This window comes from Lemur catta, chromosome 14, assembly GCF_020740605.2.
Source record: "Lemur catta isolate mLemCat1 chromosome 14, mLemCat1.pri, whole genome shotgun sequence".
Lineage (NCBI taxonomy): Eukaryota > Metazoa > Chordata > Mammalia > Primates > Lemuridae > Lemur > Lemur catta.
Window position 1 is genome coordinate 13,907,574 of NC_059141.1, and position 23,895 is coordinate 13,931,468.

At 41.1% G+C, this 23,895-nt stretch overlaps 1 protein-coding gene and 1 long non-coding RNA gene across 9 annotated transcripts in view; one reads left to right on the forward strand and one right to left on the reverse strand.

Annotated features, from left to right (window-relative positions):
* The window catches only part of LOC123649878, a 38,040-nt gene extending 35,620 nt beyond the window's left edge, over positions 1–2,420 (forward strand). For all 4 annotated transcript variants that reach the window (XR_006739172.1, XR_006739171.1, XR_006739170.1 and 1 more), the window contains 2 exons: positions 172–392; positions 1,855–2,420. This is a non-coding gene — a long non-coding RNA (uncharacterized LOC123649878). The remainder of the gene's footprint in view (positions 1–171; positions 393–1,854) is intronic.
* PLEKHS1 (pleckstrin homology domain containing S1) lies at positions 74–22,560 on the reverse strand. Of its 5 annotated transcripts, XM_045568157.1 has the most exons (14): positions 22,044–22,291; positions 16,838–16,913; positions 16,003–16,049; positions 12,559–12,647; positions 12,341–12,447; positions 11,575–11,709; positions 10,161–10,236; positions 9,148–9,255; positions 7,215–7,340; positions 4,913–5,019; positions 4,214–4,423; positions 3,334–3,435; positions 1,975–2,110; positions 74–406 (listed from the first exon to the last, which is right to left on the reverse strand). In XM_045568157.1, exons 3-14 carry the CDS (start codon positions 16,028–16,030, stop codon positions 227–229), a joined length of 1,404 nt encoding a protein of 467 aa, XP_045424113.1. In that variant the 5' UTR covers positions 16,031–16,049; positions 16,838–16,913; positions 22,044–22,291; the 3' UTR covers positions 74–226. The 5 variants fall into 5 exon arrangements, with proteins under 5 accessions (XP_045424113.1, XP_045424111.1, XP_045424110.1 ...); XM_045568155.1 differs by lacking the exons at positions 16,003–16,049; positions 16,838–16,913 and adding an exon at positions 22,461–22,560 and having other exon boundaries at positions 9,148–9,252; positions 22,044–22,134; XM_045568154.1 differs by lacking the exons at positions 16,003–16,049; positions 16,838–16,913 and adding an exon at positions 22,461–22,560 and having other exon boundaries at positions 22,044–22,134.
* Positions 22,561–23,895: the final 1,335 nt, after the last annotated feature.

Sequence of the window (23,895 nt, forward strand, 5' to 3'; positions counted from 1 at the left end):
GGGACAAAGTCTCAGATAACAAGGCTTTCCATTTTCACTGCGTTCCATAGTCATTATCCCACAGGACCCTTTCAGCATTCCTGATGCCATAGCCAGAGAGGGGACAGTTATCCCCACTATAAAGATGCAGATGCAGAAATTCCTAGAGTGACGACTTGTCTCCTATCACAGGGTAGATAAAGCCCAGGGCTCCATCCTGGCTCAGCCGCTGTGGGTCCCTGGCATGTCACTCTCCAGTGCTCTGCCTCGGGACCTTTTTAATGGCTGGACTCCTCTTTAGCGTCCTCTCCAGTCCAGATGTATCCAGTTGAGAAGGTGTGACACCTTGATACTTTAAGGGGCATGCACAAGCTACAGCATGGAATTTCTCCGAATTTGGGATCCTGCCAATGGTGAGTTTTACTTTCTAAAACACAAGAAAGAAGAAAATTACATGACTAAAGATTATCCCCTACAGTGGTTGGTTCTCAATCTGTCCTCATTCACACACTTCAAAGCTGTTTTTGAAGAAAATCCTGTGATGAACTGTAATATCTGGGCCAGAAGCAGCCAGGGATGACTTGTGTATTTGAGTGGAAGGTGGGTTTTTATTTTCTGGCATCCACTGGCCTGAGCCTTTAGGGCAGATTCCAGAGGGCATCGATGGTGCCCAGGTGGGCCCACTCGCGCCAAGAATTAAAAGAGCTTCTTGAAACTAGTGAATCAAGATGAGACCACCAGACAGGACCAACCCCAGGCAAAATTGGGAGGAAATTGAAGTTTGATGAGTTTCGCAGGCAATCTAGCATGTCCTCCCCCCGCACACGCGCGTGCACACACACACACACACACACACACACCCTTCTGCCCGGCCTTCTAGCATCTCACATTCTCTCCCCTCACGGCCCCACCCTTTCCCCACCCACCCTCCCGTTTCTCTCAACTGTAGCCTGACAGGAAGGAAAGTAAATGTGATGGGCTTGGGGGCTTGAGAACATCATCAGGGCCAGTGGTTGTTCCTCCGTTGGTGCCACACTGCCCTCTTCCAACGTTCTTTTTCCTTCCAGGGACCCAGTGTTTGAATTTTAAATGAGGATTAGATATCCATTTTAACATAAAGAAATAAGCCAGGAATGGTGGGAGTGGAAAAGTAGGGGGATAAATGTGAACTTCTCCAGTTGAAGCCCCAGCATACTGTTCCTTTCCTCTCCTCTCTTTTCACTCCCGTCCGGGGTGCAAGAAGTAGTTTGAAAACCAACCCTCTCACTTCAGAGAGAATAAAGTGAAGCCCAGGGAATGAAGGGTTTTTCCAAGGTCACAGGGCTAGTTAGAAATAAAAGTAGACCATGGAAGGAATTAAAATGGAGACTACACTGATGTCCAGGACACCTAATCCTTTATAAGTACACAGACTCAGTGTATACCCACATATTATGTTTCATTCTTACGATAACTCTAGGAAGATACAGCTATAATGATTTCTGAGATGAGGAAACTGAAGCTTAAAAAAATGAACTTGCACAATATTCCATGGCCAGTCATAGTAGAAGTAAAAGTAACTAGTAACTATTAATATATCGAGCACCTAATATGTGCCAGTTACTGTTGTAAGCACGTTACTCTCATTTAATCCTCCAACAACCAGTGCTGTCATTATCCCTGATTTTTCATAGGAGAAAACTGAAGCACAAATTGGTTGAAGGAGTTGCTTTGCAAGCCCTGAGCCAGACTGATTTCACATAAGCTCTTTTTGCATCTGAGGTCCTGAACCCAGGTGCTTTGTCTCCTAGCCCAGTGCTCTCTCCAGACACCACTCAATGGGAAAGAATTCTGAAAGAGTCCTTCCTAAAAGAACATTCTGTTACTTATACTCAGTGGCAGAAGAAGTAAGAATCCCATTTGTATTCAGAGTACTTCTCAGAGTCCATCTAAGACCATGATCTTGTTCCTTCCGGCGCTGACTTGCCCTGGCCAGGGCTGATGAGTAGTACTCACCTCCTTCTGGATGGATCGGCTGAGAAACAAGGAAACCTCCTCCAGGCTGTGGGGCTTCAGGTCATTCACCGCCAAAACGTGATCTCCATGATAAAATAAGCATCCCAGGCGCGGGGGGCCTTCCCACTGAGCCACACTGCAGTGGGAATACGACACGTGAGACGGAGCTCGCTGGGAGGGCAGGGCACACGTGGGGCCTCGCTCTGAGCTTGTTGCAATGCCTCTGAAGGAGACGACCTCCTTTTCCTGTTTGGAATATTCTTTGCTCCATCACTGCCATGGGAGCCTAACCCTTCCTCCAAAGCCCAGCTCAAATCATACCACCCTTACAAAGTCCTACGTTCCGTTCCTTTGCTGTAATTAACGTCCTCTTCCCCTGGACTTCTGTTGCATTGTGTGAGTACCTTATTTATTATATTTTTAAATAAAAATGCATTTTGTATTTACTTGTTTGTGTGGCTGTCTTTTTCACCAGTCTATGTGACCCCGGAAGTATGGTACCACCTTTTTGTTTGTTTTGTTTTTTAATTTTTATAACCCCATAGCTCCAAATAAACAGAGGGTGCTCAATAAGTGTTTGCTGGGAGTGGGTACATAATGATTATACAATGAGTGTCTAATGAACAAATAAATGAATTAGCTAATGAGCAAGCCCAGTCATAGAGGAGTCCACAGTTTTTTATTAAGTATTTATTGAGCCTTAGAGTGTGGAAAATTTGTAAAAATGGAAGGTTGTGGTTCCTCCACACTTAGAACTTATAAGATAAACAATGTGTAGCATTTACTGTACATTGAAAGGCTTTCTTCTCTTATAAAAATGGAAGCTTCCTTCAGAATAAATTACAAAGTCTTTAAAAGAATATGGAATCAAATAAACAGTTATTAAGAAAATTCTCTGCCACACTGTCTTTTGTGTCTGATTCCCTGACAGGCAGTTTTTTACCTTGTCTCTGGAAGTCTTAGACCCTGATAGGTATGGCTTTTTTCTTTTAGACCTTTGAATTTTGTTAACTTCATTAATTTCATTCATTCCTCAAATATTCATTGTTCAATGATTGGGAATGATGTCCTTGGACCATATGTATGCCTGCTCATTCTTCATCTTTGAGAAGTCAGAAATTTGCTGCTTCCTGGACTTTTGGGTCCTCTTATACACTTCCCCCCAACCCCACCTTCCAGCTGACTCTCCTAGACAACAATACCCTCATTTCTGCTTCAAAGACCTTCTTGTAAAAACAGCAATATAATAATCCAAGCCTCCTGGTCAGTTTTGCCAAATTCAGTGTTTCCAGATATAATTATTCTCTTCATCTCTTCCAACTACATGTATAATCAATAACAGTCAAATCGCCAACCTACCATATCCGTCCTGCGGCTTCTATGAGAGCGACATAGTTTATGATATCAGGAGGAGAAAGGAACACATTCAGCTTCTCCACTTGGCTTTCATCAGGGATGTTGCTATGAGACAAGACATTTTTAACAGTCTATCAGGTGACTGGCCCTGGCTCTGAACTGTACTTTCTGAGTAGACTTTTGGCCTCCTATTTCTCAGATGATATTAAACATTTTCTAGGTAAAGAACATTTGCAGAAACATATGAAACATTTGCAGAAAAATATGAATTTAAATTTCTGAAAAGTACTCATTAATGCCCTTCCCTACCCCTCTTGGGATGTGGTAGTAGGTGGCAGGCAATAGGAAGGAAGGCAAAAATGGACTAAATTGGTTACATAACTGTTAACATCAGGTCAGTTTGTGTATTTCTTTGCCAGAAATGATTCCATAGAAGAAGACTCAGAGAAGAGTTAAAATTACAACAATCATATCAAAAGGTCTTGGTATCACTTAAAACCTAAATACCTCTCTCCTAGTGGATCATTAAGCCTCATGCAACTTTTGTGCCTGTAATCATGCTAATATAAAAAGCTGGGTGACATGCTACTTAGGTCAGTGTGTATCCAAAGTTCCAGGACATGAAAGACTGCCAAAGGAGAATTTTTAAAAATAGTTGAACTTGCTACCCCCAATCCAGGGACCGCTTTGCCCTAGCAAAAGAGAGTTATTCACTCTCCTTGGCCACAACGACAGGGAGAAGTTGGTCATATTCTTGGCTGACTTGGAGATTTTTAGGAACTGCTTTAAAATTTAAATTGTATGCAAACAGAAGAAGAAGAAGAAGAAGAAGAAGTCTGCCTTGCTCTTAGGGCCCATAAAGTTTTAGAAATTAGAGCTTTACTTGATTAATATAGACAATTGCACAACAGTTAGTGAGGTGGATTTCTTTTGGTCACTTGTGGTCTGCACTTCCGTATTGTCAGGTGAAGGCCATGAATCACTTCCTGAGTCTCGTTCCTGCAGGCGAAGCTCCTCATCCTGGGTATCTGGAAGGATCTGGGGTTCCTCTTTGCTACTCTCTGCAGATTCACGGGATGTCTCTTTGGAAAAACTAAAGTATAAGAAGTTAAAACAAACCCTTTTTTAGCATGTCTATTTACAATTTTCCTCTGCGTGTGTCAGATTTAAGCAGCTAGCAGCCATGTGAAAACTAACAAGGTCTTGAAGTCTATCCAACCACCATCAGAATCCCAGCCATAGTTAGAATCATATCCAACAAAATTTCCTTCTGAAAATGGATATGGAATCAAAATAACCCTTTACAGGGTTGGGAGGACAGAAGTGAGAGTGTGAAAGACAAATGCAAAATAGAAAATAACTTCCCCAGGAGACAGAAAATGTCCTGAGGACGTCACCAATGGTTTTCTGTGGGTGGAGAAGCCACTGCCACATTTTCTTGTTTTATTACTGAATAATATGTTGAACCTTGTTTGTGGTGATATTTTGCATCAATTTATCAACTATTAAAATGAACTGGCAGTAATTATTCCATAACAGCAGATTAGCTAAAATCAGTTTTTTAAATGGCAGTTTTACTTACCAGGATCTCATTGACTCGTAAAGACGCTCAATTCTTTTGGAGTCCTGGTCTGGACTGCCAGGTTCAATGGATTCATCAGGATTGTTGGAAGCAATAATATTATCCAACTATAGACAAGAGGAACAGACGTAAAGAATCAAGTCTACCAATCAGGTATCTTCTTGTTCCTGATACTATGGCTCTGGGCCCTGAAATAGTAGGTGTTAACACATCCACCACCGGATGAATGTGGTTCTCATTTGAGGTATATGAACCAACCTTACCAGAACCAGCAAAGCCTCTGGCAGACTCAAAGTCAATTTTCTTCTCCCGAATCCCCCATCTTCCTGATACAAATGTTCTTTCTATTGGACTAAATTGCTGTTTACCTTTCTGTTTCATCATTAGACACTTAATGACATGAGAGCTTTTCCCCAATCAGTTCTACCACAAAATCATGGCACTTGGCTGAGTCGATGATACACCTCTCAGGCAGCCCAGGTTGCTTGGTGGGGGACAGGGGCGGGGGGGGGGGGCGGGTAAGGGTCCTAGAAGACATGGCCCTTGGGCGGCTCTCAATAACTCCTTTAGAACAAAGACAGTCACTTGCAGCAATGGTTGTTCAAAACCTCTGAGGCCTCCCAGCAAGTTCATTGTTGACCTATAACTGGAACACTTGGCTCCAGTCAAGGCAGTCTCCCGATTGTCCCCTACAAACAGTGTTCTTCCCGTCCCCACGTGCACCTGCTTCCTTTACCTGGAATGCCCCTCTTCCCTCCTGCCTGTTGAAATCGGTTCGGGCCTGGCTGACGTCCCGCAGCCTCCTCTTCTCGCCTCAGCTATTGCCAAGTTCTCCTTTTTCTGGATTTCTATTGCCTACTTTTGTACTGTTTTTTTTTTTTCAGGGGGGGTGGTCTTTTAGCTTAGTCTTAGCTGCTTTAATAGACTGCATCCCACAAAGTGCCTAAATTTGCCAGGCTTAACTGGTGCTTGACACACACCTGACTGGTTGTTGGGACTATCACAAAAGACCGCATCCCAGGAAACACGAGCTTGAACATATTTTTGGTGAAAGAAGGGCTCTGCGCTCAAATGAGCTTGGGAAATGCTGTGCATTGTATCCGGCTTGCCTATTTATAATGCACCACTGCATACTAAAGGCTCTGAGAATTCTGCTGCTAAGAAGCTTGTTTAACCTCTTTTAACTTGGTGTTTTCAGAACTTATTTGGCTGAGAATGCTTACTCTGTAGAAACACATGTCACCATCTTGTAGAAAACCCCCAATTTGGGAAATGATGCAGTTCCTCTAGCCCCCTTTTGTCTTGCTATCTCTCACTTCCATTCTCTTCTCGAACTCCTGACCTCGAGCAATCCTCCCGCCTTGGCCTCCCAGAGTGCTAGGATTGCAGGCATGAGCTACTGCACCTGGCCAGCCATTCTCTTCTCTCTGTAGTCTGCCACAGATGTAGCTGCTAAATTAATATCAGTGAAAGTTAATTCAGGTTTTGCCACCTCCCAACTCTGAAGCCATCACTGCCCCTATGCTACCTGCAGAATGAAGTCAACTTGGCATTCAAGACCCATCATGTTCTGACTCTTTTTTGTTTTATTTCCCACTGTGCCATTCGTGCACTCTAGGCTGCAGCCTAACTGAACTATTCATCGTACACTTATCAATTGCCATTTCATCTCTGAAGCCTTCCCTGCCTCTGGTAGAGAGAGAAAACCTGTCCTTCTCTATTGCTTCCTGAGCCCTTTAACCATGCCTCCCCTGTCACACTGTCATGCGGTGACTGATGAGACTGCGATGTCTGAGGGCAGGCGCAACGTCAGATTCATCATTGTAGGCACCGTGCCTAGTATAGTCCAGTGCCAGCGCTCAGCAGGGGGTCAGGAAGGGCTTACAGTGGATCAATAGACTGACGCACACCACCCAACTTATCACCCAGGGACCTTTGCTCATATTATTCTTTCTGCAGAGAATGCATAAAGACTCCCCAAGTCAATCCCCCACATCCACATTGTACCAATCAAATAAGGTCAAATGCATCTCCTCTGAGCAACCTTCCCTGACCTTTTATCTGGAAGTCAGTTCCACCCTCCCCCTTGTGCACCCCTAGGCGTTTTACAAGCATCTTTCCTCAGCATGGAGCCCTTCCATCTTGTGTTATAGTCAGCTCCTATTCAGCTGTCAGCACTGTGAGCACATCACCTGATTTACCTGTGTTCCCTCGGACCCCACCTAGTGCCTCGTGAATAGTGCATGGCGGGGGTGCAGGAAATATTTGTAGGACTGCATGATGAGCAGACAGAAGGGGTTACCTCTAAAAGAACACTTCGAGGACTAAGGTAATGACTCTCTTCTGCTGTATCCTCAGTGGTCCCTGGCAAGAAATCATGTGGTGGATGAGCTGGCCTGAATCCTGGAGAACTTTCTTCCATACCATGCTGAATAAAAGAGAGAAAAAAAGGAATTAATGCTTTTTTTGTCTTTGCAAGAGATGGAATTAAATCACGTGCTTTCTGGAAAAGCCATAATAGATTAGTTGGGTTGAAAAGACCAGAAGATCTTCCGAGGTTATATCCAGAAGCCCACAACTTGAACTTGCCTCTGGAGTCTGGGTCACCACTGATGATATAAAAATATAAGCACATCATTCAGGTTTTCTTTTTTCTCAACCATCTGGAGCTGTAACCTAGAACAAGTGGTTTTCTCCCAGGGGGGCAATCTAAGTCCCTAAGCTCTGCCATGGGAGTACTCACCCCCATGGTTTTCTGGTTATCATCCAACGCCACCTGAGGAGGTAATTAACTCAGAGTCCAGGCACTGCACCTTTCCTCTTCCTGCTCAATATTTTTCTTTTGTGTTCTTGTCTCATGCTTCTATTGTTTCCATAGCAATGTAATTGGGTCATGTTGATCGTGTGATAGGGTGAATTATAGGTTTCAAGGTGATCTAGGTTCAACTAATTATTGCCCTCCCTTCCCCAGTAGATAACACAATACTCTACCACAAAGTAGCTGCTTTGTATAGTAGGAAAATTGTTATAAGTACAATTTAATTCTTCTAAGAACAATGCCTTCGAACAGGGGCTTTTGAAAAGACTCGATGTTCTCTAGGAAATCCTTGAAAGAAGGTGACAAAAAAACAACAACCAGGTGTATTTAAGTTATATCCATTTTTCTAGCTCCAAACTCATGGAGCCAGATCATCTGAGTTGAGGGTAAAGAAAGGTTCTCCATGTAATTTAAACAATAACAACAACTCCCAACAAGGCGAATGGTACTCTTAACTGGAGCTGGTTGAAACATCACTGGATCTGAATACATAGTATGGAAAAGCAAAATGACCAATAATGTTATCTCTGGGGGGAAGGGGATATCGTGAGTGAAAAACAAGAGGCATTTACTGAAAAAGATTCTTAACTGTTTTATGCACTGTTTCTACTCATTAAATGAATAACTAGGATGAGGTATTTGGCCTGGTGAATTTGATGTTTTACAAAAGGCTTTTAAAATAGTTGGAGAGCTACCAACTAGATAAAATAAGAGGCTATGCTTCATTAGATGAGCTTGGTACCCACAGACAGGGGTAAGTCACTGGCTAAGTCTCTAAGGGAAGAAACACTAATAATATCCATGCAGGAGAACAAAACCACTCAGCCAGTTTATTGCTGATATCCAAAGTTGGGAACATTGCAAATCCAAGAAAGCTGAAGGTATAATTACAAGTCACTTTCAAGAGGCAGATATATTATATTTTACTTCCTCAAGTGGATTTCATTGGAAATGAAAATGAAGTGCTATACCATCATAATGAGGAGGAATACCAATCAGGGTAAATGAAGGAAATTGATAAGAAACTCTGCCTTTGCCTGTGCAGTACAGACAGTACGGCAGAAAATCAAGTTGTGTTTGGGGACTCTCTTTACAGAGGGATTTGTGTGCTGTGTGTAGAAGGAAGGAAAAAGCTGCCAGCCAGGCTTTGGTTTAGCCAAGGGATCTTAACCTTGCACCCCCAGATGCATCTCAAGAGCATCTGAAATGAATGAATACATTGAGAGGTATCCAGGCCAAGCAGTGAGGCTCATCTGTGGTGTGGAAACTACACACAGGATAAGAATCGTTCTTATGGTGCGTTAGGCTTGGAGGAAGGTGGGCATGGTCCAATTCAGCTGCTAATTGGTGAGATTCTGAAGCATTAGCTGACTCCAAAGTGTGCTATTCTCAGAGGGAAAGAGGTAAGTACAATTACCACGTCTGGGAGACTGTTTCTTGGCAAGCTGGAGTCCTCTGATGGGCTGGAAGGACCAAGGAGAGGGTCTGAAGAGGCCCTTTTATCATCCAATGAGAGTTTCTCCTGCTTACAAGAAAAGAATGGTGTAGTCAGGGCACAGCTAATCTCTCATCTGGAATGAAGCAGCAGCCTCTCCACCAGGCTCCCTGCCTCCAGTCTCTCCCCGTGGCTGTCTAATACTCGTGCTGCCAGATGGCCGGTGTTATCTCACTAAAACTAGAGCTGACCTTGTCTCTCTCCTGTTCCCAGACCCTCGAGGACGCTCAGCCTGGCCTTCAGAGATGACCCAAGTTTCCCTCAACCTATCTTCTCAACTGTATCTCCCTCATCCCCTGTTCTCTTTGCTTAATCATTTGAGTCTACTTGCAGACATGCTTTGCTTTCTCCTCCCTGGCTTTTGCTTTTGCTGTAAGCATAGAACAGCCTAGAAAACATGTCCAAAAAAAAAAAAAAAAACCTCAAGACCAAAATTCCATCTATAAATGTCTGCCCTAAGAAAGAACTTAAAAAATTAGCAGAGGCCCTTGTAAAGTAAATTTAAAATTTAAAGCTATTAGCACTTACATGAAAGAGACATTATATTAAAAAATGCAAGCAAGATGAAAAACATTTTTATAGAAACCACCCTAGACTTAGTCATTTGAAAGGAAGCTTGTTATGTACCTTAAATAACAATGATTGAAAGTACTGTAGTTCTAGCTACTATTTAAAAATGCTACAGTTAACTTTTCCTCCCCCCACCACAATAAAGAAAATCTGAAGTGTCTGTATTTTAGCTCTCTTGCAAAATGCAAAAATAATTTTTCTCCTATTGTGAATCATAAAAAATAACAAGAACGTACATGTTCTCACTTATTTGTTCCTTGTATTAATGCCAGTTGCTAAGGAGGAAAAAAAAAGCTACCATTGTTTCCTGTTGAAAGAGGGTTGTGTTCAGGAGCCCTGTTATTTTATTAGTGATATAGAGTCACCTCTGTATTCTGATGTGCTGCTTTTATATCCTGGCAAAATGATGACATGAAGGAGACCCAGTCTTTAATCTTCTCCCTGTTGATAGGAATAAACTTTCAGCCAGCGTGTGACAGCAATAGCACCTGCACTCCTTTGAACCAGAGAGGGACTCTTTTATTAAGGTTAAAACAGGCAGTGAGAGCCGGTATCAGAGAAATAAGGATTTTTCATAAGTAGTTTAAATGCCCACCTCCACATTTACACACTAAAATTATCTCTCTTGCCACCTTTGTGGGGAAAGCTCAGAGAAATGAGAAGTAAAGTAGGAAATAACAGTAGTAATCACAGGGCTTGGGGCTTTTGGCTTTGACGCTGATTTCTTTCGTGTTCTTAAGCCAGCCCCCTGACATGTAAGTGCCATTTTTGTGTAACTGTCCTGGTGTGTCTCCCCTTAAGGAATGCACGTGTTTATGAAGAATGTGCTTGAATGATTTTGTATAAATCACATCTTCTTTTCTGTTGACTCGCATGACAATTTAAAAGAAAGCTTTGGGTCAATCTGAAACCATCGTTCTTCATACTTTGGCTTTAGCATTTGTTGCCATTCCCCCACCCCCCAAAACCAACTTTGTCTCTCACTCAAGCAGATACTTACCAATGAAGAATCCACTAGGCACCTCTGCTAGTGCCAGGAGCCTCTCTTGAAAACTGAAGACTTCGCTAGGGGTAAGCACAGTCCCTCCCTAATATGTGTAGCTTGTATAGATGTTGATCTGTTGGGTTCTTTTACATGGAATGCATCTGGGGTGATGGTGACTGTTATGCACTGAATTTCCCCCACCCCCCCATTCATATATTCCAATTACAACCCCCAGTACCTCAGAATGTGACCTCATTTGGAAATAGGGTTGTTGCAGATGTGATTAGTCAAGATGAGGTCATACTGGAGTAAGACAGTCCTAATTCAATATGACAGGTGTCCTCATAAAAAGGGGAGATTGGGACACAGAGACATGCACACACCGAGAACACCATGTGAAGCCTGGAGTTATGTGGCCATGAGCCAAGGGAACTACCAATAGTTAGGAGAGAACAGACCCTTTCCTGGTACCTTCAGAGGGAGCGTAGCCCTACCAACACCTTGATTTCAGACTCCCACTACCCTCACTCCAGGATAGTGAGACAATACATTTCTGTTGTTCTAAGCCACCCAGTTAGCTTGTGGCACTTTGTTATGGCAGCCCCAGGAAACTAGTACAGTGACTTTTCAGGGAATTTTAACAAGTAATGAAGACTGACAAAATGGCGTTTGAGGTTGTGGCATGGGTCTCTGTTCAGAGCATGTTTGTTGTTTGTTGGTTTAGAATGTTTTGGTCTCTGGGTTGCTTTTGTGTTGCACACAGGAGATGGTCTGTGCTGTCTTACTACTCTCACCTGTCATGGCCAATGAGGAAGTATTCTCTGTTAGTGGTTCTGATGGACATCACCTCATCAGGGTGGCATTTAAACATCTTCTGTACAGATTGCAACTTCTCCTGGCTACTTATGCCGACTTCTACACTGGAATTTCTGTTGGATATAGACACAGAGTATTAAACCAATGTAGATATAAAAATGGAAAGAAAACGGACTAATATTTTATACTGGGATTCAAATTGAATAAAACTTCAGATCTGCTTGATACATGTCTTGAAGATTATCCAATAATTTTAGAAAATAAGTTTGGATTTTGGATATGGTCTATCATTAATTGGAAATACTTTGTTTAGCCTGAAATTTAAAATTCAAAAGTTCCTATTTTGTTTGGATTCCTGGTGCCACAAATTATTATCTTTGTCAATTTTTTTGTACATAATTTTTTAAAGAGAGACCAAAAAAGCTGATCTAAATATTTTTAAAATGCATTTTGCCTTTATAAAATGGTAATTTCATCTGTTTCATCTTGTCCACAAAGTACATGAATCAAAGACCTTCACTGAATGCTTCTTAAAGATTTATCAACTATAACATGTACTATAAAATATTTATCTTTTGCTCAAAGTGTTTACTATGTTAGCTCCTATTCAGTCACAAATAATAAGTAAGTTTGAAACCCTTGGTTTCTTTGGGCAATGATTTAAGTTTCAGTTTGCATGCAACTTGTTGGTATTTGACTTTATAGTATTTGTTGTTACAAAAATTTTCCTGCTTGGATACACACCGATCAATTTCAATGGAACCTCGTTGATGATGGTCTTTGTAGTAGGAAAGACTAAAGCCCTCTTCCCCATTCTTTGACAGGACGAAAAACCGTTTTTTCCATGAGTTCTGAAAATAAAAGGGTTGTACATCTCAGTTAAATCTCAGAGGAAAACAAAGGCATTTTAAAAATGCTCATGAGGCTGGTGGGAGGCTTATTAAATCATAGTGAATACTTACCACAGAGAAGAAAAGCTGAGGAGGTGGTGATTTAATAAAGTAATCTTGTTTGCAGACTTCATTTTCATAATAAAATGTAAATTGTTTGCCTAATAGAAGAGAATGAACAGGACCCAGTTTGTTCTCCATTAATTTCTGAAAAGAATTGCTTTAATTGGAAAACACTGTTTATCTCTGGAAAGGTCTTCGAATTATTCAGTTATTGGAAAGAACACCTATAATAACCCAAGAAGACAAAGGGCCAAGTGTATGATTCTTATTCTCCCACAGCGCGAGAACTTCATTTAGACGTTTAGGACACCTTAATTCAGCCCTCGCTGTCTGGCTCTCTGTTCCTGAAGTGTGGCGTTGGCTCTCTACCTGTGAGCGAAGGTTTGTGTCCATTTCCACTGCAGGAGCGTGACAATTCCGCATTGCCCTTTGGCTTAACAAACCAAGCAAAGCCACCTGCTATTGAAAATGAGGCAGCAAAAGGCTATTTTGTGAGGGGGGGGCAGGTGGAGTTGCCCCAGAAGTTGGGAAGAAGGGAAGGGAAGGACAGCTGTCGCACCAGAATTACTAGGTACTATTCTAATAGTTCCAACAGCTGTATTATTTAATACTAAATCCTAACTCTGTTTTCACTTAATAAAGAAGCTTTAAGTTTTTAAGTAAAGGCTTCCTTTTCCAAAATTAAGGACAAACTAAACCTACAGCCTGGAAGTGAAAGCAAAACCAAGCTCAAAAAAACCAAAACCCAACACATGTGTGTGCTGAAACTACCTGAAGCCAGAGAAAGAACCATTAAAAAAGATTAGAGGGCCATAATTAGTGCCTGTTTCATCACACAAGACTGAAAAACCTTATAATTTACAGAGCATTGGGTAGAGTACTCAGGAAGGTCTTGCCTCAGTAGTGAGGGGTAATTAGCCCTCTACTGAGGACGGCTCCAGATCCACCTAGCAAATCACAAAAGCAAGACTTAAAAGAACGAGTTGGCCCTCTTGTCCGTTCATCCTCTGTGGCGAATGTATTTTGCTCTTGTTTTATAAACCTATGTCTTGTTCTTGCTCTGTAAACTTATCTTGTCCTTCCTCAATAAATTTGGTTTCATGCTTGCCTTAAAAAAACAAACAAAAACAAACACAGAAACAATGTTATTTCCAAGAAACTTAATTACATCCCAGAACAAAGTTCAAGATTTATAGGAATGCAGAAAGATCCAGGACCTGACAAGGTAAAATTTGCAATGTCTGGCAATCAAAGATTACCAGGCATGCAGAGAGGCAGGAAAATACGACCTGTAATGAGGAGACTAATCAACCAATTAAAACAGGCCTAGAACTGACCCAGATGTTAGCATCGGCAGAGATCATTTTAAAAGTTATTAAAACAGTTATTATCACTGTATTTTCACAAAGTTAGGTAGTGACATAGAAGATATAAAAAAGACTCAGTGAAATTTTAGAGATGAAAACTACAATGTCTCAGGGGAGAAAAAAAGCACTGACGGGAATGAGAGTAAAGGCATATTAAATATTGCAGGAGAAAAGATTAGTGGACTTGAAGGCATAGCAGTAGGGACTATCAAAATAAACAAGAGTGAAAAAAGAATTCAAAAACATAAAAAGAGCACCAGTACACTGTGGACAGTTTCAAGTGGCCTAATACACAAATAAGAGGAATCCTTGAAGTGAGGGAGGGAGACAGAAAAAGTATCCAAAGAAATAATGCTAAAAATTTTACACACTTAAACTATAAACCCAGAGATCCAAGCAGCTCAGTGAACCCCAAGACAGGATAAACAAAGGAAAGTACACCAAGGCTCATCATAATCAAATTGCTAAAACCAATGATAAAGAAAAAAATCTTAAAAGCAGCCAGAGGAAAAGAAAGACATGATGTGTACAGAACAAGGACAAGGAACAAATATACTGATTTCTCATCAGAGACAATGCAAACAAGAAAAAGTGGAACAATATATTTAAAGTAGTGAAAAAATTACCATCATTCAAAATTTTATATTCAGCAAAATGTATTTTTAAAATGAAGGCAATTTCAAGACTTTTTAGACACATAAAAGCTGAAAGAATTTATCACTAGGAGGCTTGCATTGTAAGAAATGTTAAAGGAAATCTTTCAAACACAAGGGAAATAATGTCAGATGGAAATCTGAATTTATACAAAGGAATGAAGAACACTGAAATGGTAACTACAAGGTGACATATATGAAAATTTTTTATTGTTTAAAACATTAAAAGTCAATTGGTTTTTAAACAAAAATAATGACATTTATTATGCTGATTATAACATATGTACAAGTAAAATGCAATCTGATGGTACCATAAAGGCCAGGAGGAAAAAATGGAAATACATTTTTGTAAAGCTCTTGTATTATATGTGAACTGGTATAATACCACTTGAAGTTAGATTGTAATATGTTAAAGATGTGTTTAAACCTTAAAGCAATCACTAAAATAACAAAACAGAAACTTATAACTAATAAGCCAACAACAGAGATAAAGTGGAATCATAAAAAAACCTCAATTCCAACTCATTCTCAGGCCAAGATTACTTTTCCTGATAAAAACTCTTGGCAAACTAGGAACAGAAGGGAATTTTCTCAGCCTCACAAAGTTCTGGGATTATAGGTGTGAGCCACCACACCTGGTTACAATCTCCTTTAAATCCCTACTCATAGGGTCTAGCTCTAATGCCTTCTCCATAAAACCTCTCTGGATTCCCCTAACTATTAATACTTACTTGCTTTTTCTTCTTCAGACTCCATAGCATTTTGTATTTATTTCATGATTCCTGTCATAGCTTAATTATATGTCCTGATGTTAACTTCCCAATACAGCTACTTGCTTAACTTTCTAACAAGATTATAGACTCCTTGCAGACAATGACTCTTATTAATTAATCTGCATATTCCTGCAATTTAAAGCACAGAGACTTACTAGTAACAGGTGCTATGTAAATATTTTTTAGTTGAATTGGATAATTTAACTGATAAGTGACTTTATCCTAAATTCTGCTCTTATAACCACTCACCTACAATGAGCTATGTGAATGAGCAAGAACATTTGAATAATATACCTTAAATCCTGTTAACAATTTAGGTAGTTTCTTTAAGTGGGAGCTACATGTAAAATTAAGGAAATATTCCCCAGTTCTTGCTGGGTCCTAGCTTTTGCTATTAGCACCATCTTCAAGCAAAAGATAAAATTTTAAGCCCATAAAAATCAGAAAATGCTAACTTTCTAGACAGGTAAACTCTTAAACAGTAATTAACTGAATCCAGGAAGAGATTCGTGCTACAATCTCAAACCAGGAATCATTGTCAAAGAATGCCACCCATTATTCACACTAAGACCAATTTTGGTATCTGGGTTAGCTTAAAGGGAATTGTTGGTCATTTTCAACAAAAGGATTTCTCCTTCTGAGATTATGCCTGTTGGGTACCTGGACTCTTCTGAGGTTTGGGTTCCATGCTGGCTGCCTGTTCTCACCTGTCAAAAAGAAGGGTTAAGCATCAGTTACTCCCCAGACAACAGTGTGTATGCTTCATTGGTTAGCCACTGAATCACCTGGTGCTCACAAATGCTGATGAGAAGGGTTATGAGTCTCCCCCTTTCCATCCTTTCTTTAGTATTTCCCTCCCCACCCCTGAGGCTGAAGGTGGCCACGGTAACGAGGACAAATCCAAGCAGCTGTGCTTATGCAGTGGGTGGTTCTGCAAAGGTGTTTGTTGTAAAGATGACTGAAGGAGCCGTCTTCCTTAGACTTTCTCTGTGCCTGCTTCGTAAGTGGCTCTGACAAGAGAGCCCTGGGGGACAGCAGCACCAAGGAGGAGAGGTAAGAACAGGGCAGAGGGCAGAATGCCATGGAGCAAACACAGCTGCCGGCTGACAGGAAGCCCAAGTCCCTTTCCATGCCAGGAGCTCGCTTACTCCAGAGGGAAACTTAGGAGCCAGCACCAGGCCACCCCTGTTCTTCAGCTGCCTCAGCTACCTGAGTGGGCCCTCCTCATGGCTGCCCAACCCCGGGGGCTGAGGGTGACACAGAGAAACTGAATGTGAGGCCAAGTGCTCGCCTGGACAGCTGCTGGTGATCCCATGACCAACACAGGGTCTGAGAGAAGGGAACTCCCACAGGGAAAGGGCTGCAGGCAGGGGAAATCTTTGAAACCAGGAATGTGTTGGTGACTAACTTACACCTTAAATTAGTAAGCCTTGCGAAATAGAAGGCCCTTACAAGGGAAGAGCCAGGGAAGCCCCAGAGGCCCTTTACCACCCACCTGACATGGTGTCATGTCCTGGTCTTCAGCATAAACTCACTCGTTGCTCCTAAGCTATAGATGACTCACAGTGATTCTTTAATATTATAGAGAGAGAGAGAATTTTTTTAACAGATATGAAAGTCCCACAATTAGAGCAAGATCTCAGGTACTCAAAGTATACGTTTGGAGGTTTGTCAGAGCATATGGGAGCTCTTTGAAGACCAGTAGGGTGCTTTTCTGGACCTTGAAATCATACCTACTCTGCCTAGGGAAAGGTTTTCTCTCTTGAGGTATGCTGTATAATAACAAGTAGTGATTACTTGAGGAAATTATGACTTTTCTGGGGCATCTTAAAGCGTATGTTGAAGAACTGGTGCCCTTAGCCCTTACCTGGTGTGGCTGGCACACTCAGATGCATTCTGGGAAAGATGCCAAGCTATTGAGGCCAAAGGGCTTTGTGTCTTGGAAGAGAAATTCTGCCCGAGGAAGAGAAATATCACCTCCTCCAAACCTTGCCCATTGCCCCCAAAGCATGGACAGTATAAGAAAACATTACACCTGAGATTTTATATCAAATTCATGAGGTTCTTTCCAATTTCAAGGATTTTACTGCCTGAAGAAGAATTGGGGACAAGCGGTTTCCAGCCCATGACCTTTCTCTCCACCCATGCTATGGGACTCTGCCACCCCTCCCCCGCAGCACTGAGCCTGGTGAGTAACAGCACTCAAAGATCAGATCAGAGCACTGTGCCTGAGACATTAGCTGTGGGTGACATATTTTAAAGCCACGTGTTTACAGCAAGCTATTTTGGGCTGTTCTTTGTCCAAAAGCCCCAAAATCATTTTGGATAAAATATTTAATTATTTTTAAAGCCTTTATTACAGTTTAAAAATTGAATTTGCATATGTTATTTCTTTTGTGTCTCAGAATTGTCCTATTCTGAGATAGCTCGTTTTACAAATGAAAAACTCCATCTGTAGAGAAGACTGAAGTGACTCACACCTAGGTCCCCTGGCACAGCCCCCCCCCCCCCAGCACCACCTGGATGTTCACGGACAGTCCCAACCACAGTCATGTTTTCTGTGCATGGCAGATGGCAAAGTCCACTTTGGAGGACATCTCTGGCCTTGCAGTGCTGGTGAAGGGCTCCCAAGTCATGTGTCAGGACCACTCCTCCCTCTTCTCCCCACCCACCATAAAATGAGATGACAGATAAGGCATGGGGTGTGGTGGCTTACAGTATTAACTCTGGGGTCTGGGGTTAAATTTCCTCACCATTATGAGAGGTGTGGCCTTGGGTACATTGCAGTACCTCCCTATGCCTCCATTTCCTCATCTGTAAAGTGGAGGTGAGAATATTACCATGCTCTGCAGATTGCTATGAGCAACGCTTGAGATAATCTATTGATGAGCACTCAGTATAGAATAAGAGCTTGGTAAGTGAAAGTTATTAGGTCCTTTCCAGCTTAGATATTCTGTGATTGTTTCATAAAGTCTGGTGTTCACTGAGTATCTAATACATTCCAGGCACTTCTACTCTATATGTATTTAATTCATATATACATACACACACATATAAGGACCTCATAGATATATTGTTACTGAGAGCTCGGCACTTGTCCTTGAGGCCACATCAGAAAAATGAGAGCAAGTTGTTTGAGGCGAAGCAAAGAGAGGTTTATTACTTTGCCAGCAAATGAGAAGGATGGAGATTCCTATCTGAAAAATGCCACTGTCCTAATAATAAACAGAAATACTGAGCTTTTAAAGAGTTCTCAGCTTCAGGTAATTGCTGTTCAACTACAGTTGATGATTCTAATTGTCCCATCCCGTCCCAGGGCTGAAGACAATGCCCTGACCCCCACCCAGACCTCTCTCCACCAGGTCCCGGCTGAGCCATCTTCTGTTGTACAAATAACAAAAGACTTACCCTGCCCCTCCCAACCACTGGCCTCAGGCAGGAATGCAGGTTTTAGTTCTCAAAAAGGAATAGAGGATTTTTTAAAGGGACAGAAAATATTTTTGCTGTTTTGTTCAGACCATTCCCTCTTTTACAATATGAAATCTCATCAGATCCTCATAACACTACTATAAAGCTTATGCTATTTTTAAAATGATACAATACCCATTTACAGACAATGAAATAGTTATTAGCAAGATTAAGTGAATTGCCTTTGATCACATGATTAAAAAAAGGCAGAGCCAGAATTCTAACTTGAGAGTTGGTCTTAACCACTTTGCTCTTCCTCCTACCTAAGAAAGAATTAAATCTTTTCATAGTTCTGTTTGCATTTCTTGTCATTGCCCCCCAAACAAACAAACAAACAAACAAACAAAACCTTTCCAGTTTAGCTCTTTGATCTTATTAAGGAGAATCTCCCCACAGTCATTGCCTAACCTGTTCATTGTAACATTATTTGGGATTTGATGAGTGTGATATGCCAAGTGGTCCTATTTCCCTCTGACTGTAATATAGCCTGTAAATGGGAAAGAAGCCAAATTCTGTAAAATAATTTAAAGTGGTTTATTCTGAACCAAATTTGAGGACCATGGCCCGGAGCCATGCCCAAGAAGCCTTGAGCAAGTGGACTGTCTGTGGCTGGGTTACAGTTTGGTTTTATACATTTCAGGGAGACAGGAATTACACATAAAGTCATAAATCAACACATGGAAGGCCTACATTGGTTTGTCCGGAAAAGGTGGGACATCTCAAACAGGGGCTTACAGGTTATCTAGGTGGACTTGAAGACTCTTTGATTTGTAATTGGTTAAAGAAATGAACCTTTGCCTAAAGGCTTAGAATGTTTTAAGATAAGGAAGTCTGCTAATCAGAGATAAGCCACCAGCCCATTTACCCCAGACTCAAGTAATTTGTTATGCAAATTGAGGACAGGTTTGTCTTACGTAGATTTAGGCCTGTTAATGAGTTACAAAGGATTTCTCCAAGAAGGGAGGGTGGTATGATAAGGCATATCTGACCTTCCTTCTCATGGCCAGTAACTCAGTTTTAGGGTATACCCTTGGCCAGGAGGGGGTCCATGCAGTCAGCCGGGGGAGAGCTTAAGATTTTATTTTAGTTCACAAGTCCAAGAAGCTTATCAAGAAGAGCCCATAACAGCAATATTGTTCTTCTACAAAATTTTCAGTTTTCAATTTTGCAATTGTTCAATTGCAAAAAAGCTTCTAGGTAGAATCAATATGGTTAAAATGTCCATACTGCCAAAAGTGATTTACAGATTCAGTGTAATCCCCATCAAAATACCAACATCATATTTCACAGATCTAGAAAAAATAATCCTAAGCTTCATATGCAACCAAAAAAGAGCCTGAACAGCCAAAGCAATCTTAAGCAAAAAGAACAAATCTGGAGGCATCACATCACCTGGCTTCAAATTATGCTACAAGGCTATAGTAACCAAAGCAGCATGGTACTGGTATAAAAGTAGAGACATAGACTAATGGAACAGAATAGAGTACTCATAAATAAAACCATCTACCTACAACCAACTGATCTTTGACAAAGCAATATATACACTGGACAATATACAGTGGAAACAGGAAGTTCTATTCAATAAATGGTGCTGGGAAAATTGGATAGCCACATGCAGAAGAATGAAAAAGGACCACTATCTCTCATTATATACAAAAATTAATTCAAGATGGAATAAAAGACAATGTAAGGCATGAAACCATAAACATTCTAGAAGAAAACGTGGGAAAAACTCTTCTAGACACTGGCCTAGGCAAAGGATTTATAAGACCCCAAAGGCAAATACAGCAACAACAAAAATAAATAAATGGTGCTTAATTAAATTAAAAAACTTCTGCACAGCAGAGAAAATAATAGAGTGAGTAGACAACCTACATAATGGGAGAAAATATTCACAAACTATATATCTGACAAAGGACTAATACCCAGAATCTATAAAGAATTCAAACAATCAGCAAGAAAAAAACAAACAACCCATCAAAGAGTGGGCAAAAGACATAAATAGAAGTTTTTCCAAAGAAGATAGACAAATGACCAATAAACATATGAAAAAATTCTCAACATCACTAATCATCAGAGAGACACAAATTAAAACCACAATGAGTTACCACCTTACTCCTATCAGAATGGCCACTATTAAAAAGTTAAAAAAACAATAGAGGCCGGGCGCGGTGGCTCACGCCTGTAATCCTAGCACTTTGGGAGGCCGAGGCAGGTGGATTGCTCGAGGTCAGGAGTTTGAGACCAGCCTCAGCAAGAACAAGACCCCTTCTCTACTAAAAATAGAAAGAAATTATCTGGCCAACTAAAATATATATATAGAAAAAATTAGCCGGGCATGGTGGCACATGCCTGTAGTCCCAGCTACTCAGGAGGCTGAGGCAGTAGGATCGCTTAAGCCCAGGAGTCTGAGGTTGCTGTGAGCTAGGCTGACGCCACGGCACTCACTCTAGCCCGGGCAACACAGCGAGACTCTGTCTCAAAAAAAAAAAAAAAAAAAAACAATAGATGCTAGTGCAGAGAGAAAGGAATGCTTATATACTATTGGTAAGACTGAAAATTAGTGCAACCTCTATGGAAAACAGTATGGAGATTCCTTAAAGAAATACATGTAGACCTATCATTCAATCCAACAATCTACTGCTGGGTATCTATCCAAAAGAATGAAGTCATTTTATCAGAAATACACCTGCACTTGAATGTTTATCTCAGCACAATTCACAATTGTAAAGATGCAGAATCAACCTAAGTGCCCATCAATTCATGAGTCGATAAAGAAAATGTGATGTACATATACCATGGAGTATTACTCAGCCATAAAAAGGAATGAAATAATGTCATTTGCAGCAACTTGGATGGAACTGGAGACCATTATCCTAAGTGAAGTATCTCAGGAATGGAAAACCAAACACCGTATGTTTTCACTAAAAAGCGGGTGCTAAACAATGGGTACACACAGGCACAAAGCAATTAAACGACATGAGAAACAAAGAAAGGGGGAAGGTAGGAGGAGGGTATGGGATAAAAATTTACCTATTGTACAATGAACACTATTTTGGTGACCCACACACCAAAATCGGTGACTTAAGCATTATATAAGATACTCATGTAACAAAAATACTTGTACCCCCTTTAATTAATATTTTAAAATAAGAAAAAAAGTAATTTAAAAAAAAGCTTCTAGATCACCACAGCCTTGAGAACCAAAACCAGTCACACCAAGAAGTACTTACTAGAAGACAGGAGGTCACTGGTCCAGTGCTCAGGAAAGTGCTCTGTCCCCGGGTCTCCTGAACTCACCCGTGATTGCTCTGAGCTCTGGTGCTAGGGTGACAAGTAAACACAGGCTCGGTTTGAAATCTGAACCAGCAGGAAGTTCTCAAACTCCTACCCTTCAGCAGATTTTACTCTTGCCCCAAATTGAAATGGAAGCTGGTGCCCAAGGGGAAGTCCTGGGCTTTCATTCTTGTGGCTTGGCACAGGACTGCCCTTGGTGTTCCAGCTGTCTAGCACCAAAAACTGAAAGCAAATAAATGCCAGACTTTGGACCGTAGTCACAATAACTCTTATTGAGAATGAGACCAACTTACTCTTGACTTCCTGCAGTGACTACCATTGAAAAAATCCCTTTGCTTCCCAGCCATCCATACCTTATCTATGGGAGGATTCCTTTGTACCAGATGAGGAAACAAAAGCTTGGCTTCTCCAACACACTTGCGTATGCCCATGGTTTCCAGGAAGAGCTGCTCGTTCATCCATAACAGAGGTGTTGTCATCAACAGAGTGGCACTGGGCATGCTCTCTTGCACAGCCACCCAACAACTTAAAAATAAGCAGGCTGAGTGAATGACCACTCCTACACCTGCCAAGTGGTGTCTGGCCACCGAAGGGTCTTAGGTATGTTTTCACTTATATCACAGATTGTTAGGGGAGAGGAAGGAGTGCTAGTGGATGTTATCTTCTTATATTACCTTTAGAAGTAAAAGTACAGAATTTTAATCTTTATTACCCTCGTTAGGGTAGCTGGGCTCAAATCAGCTCTGCCACGTATTCATTGTGTGGTCTCAGCAAGTTACGTAAGTTCTCTGAGTCTGCTTCCTCATTGGCAAACTGGGATGAATATTACTAGCTTCACAGGATCTTTATAAAAATTAAGTAAGATTTCGCATATAAGAAGTGTCTAGCACAGTGTTTGATCCACGGTTAGCATTCAGCAAATGTTATTTCTGTTTTTCTCTTTCGCTCCTTACGGAAGGTACAGGTGTTATTGGTTCCTTTATTTAGCAAACCTAGCTGGACTTCAGGCATGCAGGTATTATTCATTTAGTCTTCACGTCCTGCGCAGGACTGGTTTTGCTTGATTTAGGAAAAAGTTTCTTATAATGTATTTCCTGGATGTTTCTTTAGGTCAGGTTTTGACTATTGGGGAAATAGTCTTCAGTATCTTTACATTTGGTCTTTAACCAGATATCAGTTGTAGCTTTAAGTAGTTTACAAAAAGCTTATGCCGATTTCTGCTTACTTGGGAACTACAAAGCTACAGATAGCCTATCATTATAATATAGAGACCTAATTAAAAAGGAGAAGAGAAAAAAATTACTTTAAGACTTGTTCCTTTGGAAAGAATACCTATAACACAGTTAGACGATGGACTCTCCGTCATCAGCCTGTTCCTCTGTCCGTCCATCCATTCATCCACCCACCCATCCATCCCACCCGGTTCCCGGCTTTTGTGTCTTATTTTCCCAAGAGTATTGCAAAACCTAATATATCCCACAGGTGCCTAGGAAAGCTGGTCATACTGCAGATGCAACCTATAAAATAAAAACTTCAAACAAAAATTGGCACAGAAGCCAAATACCAAACTTGTGAAACATAAACATACATATAACATGCGAGCACAGTTTTTTAAGATTGTCTCCAAAGGCGTGTAAACAAAGTATCAATCAAATACCTGTTACAATAAGCAGTCGCCTGTTCATTTGAATGATTCCATGACTTTGCTAATTGTGCTTCTCCGTCCCAAAAGTGCTCTTGAGTTCTGCTGCCCCTTAACCGAAACACACGGAATGGTTTATATCACAT

Bases quoted from the DNA above. Each gene is read 5' to 3' on its own strand.
- PLEKHS1 (XM_045568154.1), bottom strand. From the start codon at position 22,538: ATGGGCATACGCAAGTGTGTTGGAGAAGCCAAGCTTTTGTTTCCTCAT. The intron at 12,648-22,043 runs GTAAGTACTTCT...CTCTTCTATTAG, and splicing joins CAGTGACCTCCTGTCTTCTA to GCAAACAATTTACATTTTAT. The intron at 7,341-9,147 runs GTAATTGTACTT...TCTTTTATTCAG, and splicing joins GAAACAGTCTCCCAGACGTG to CATGGTATGGAAGAAAGTTC.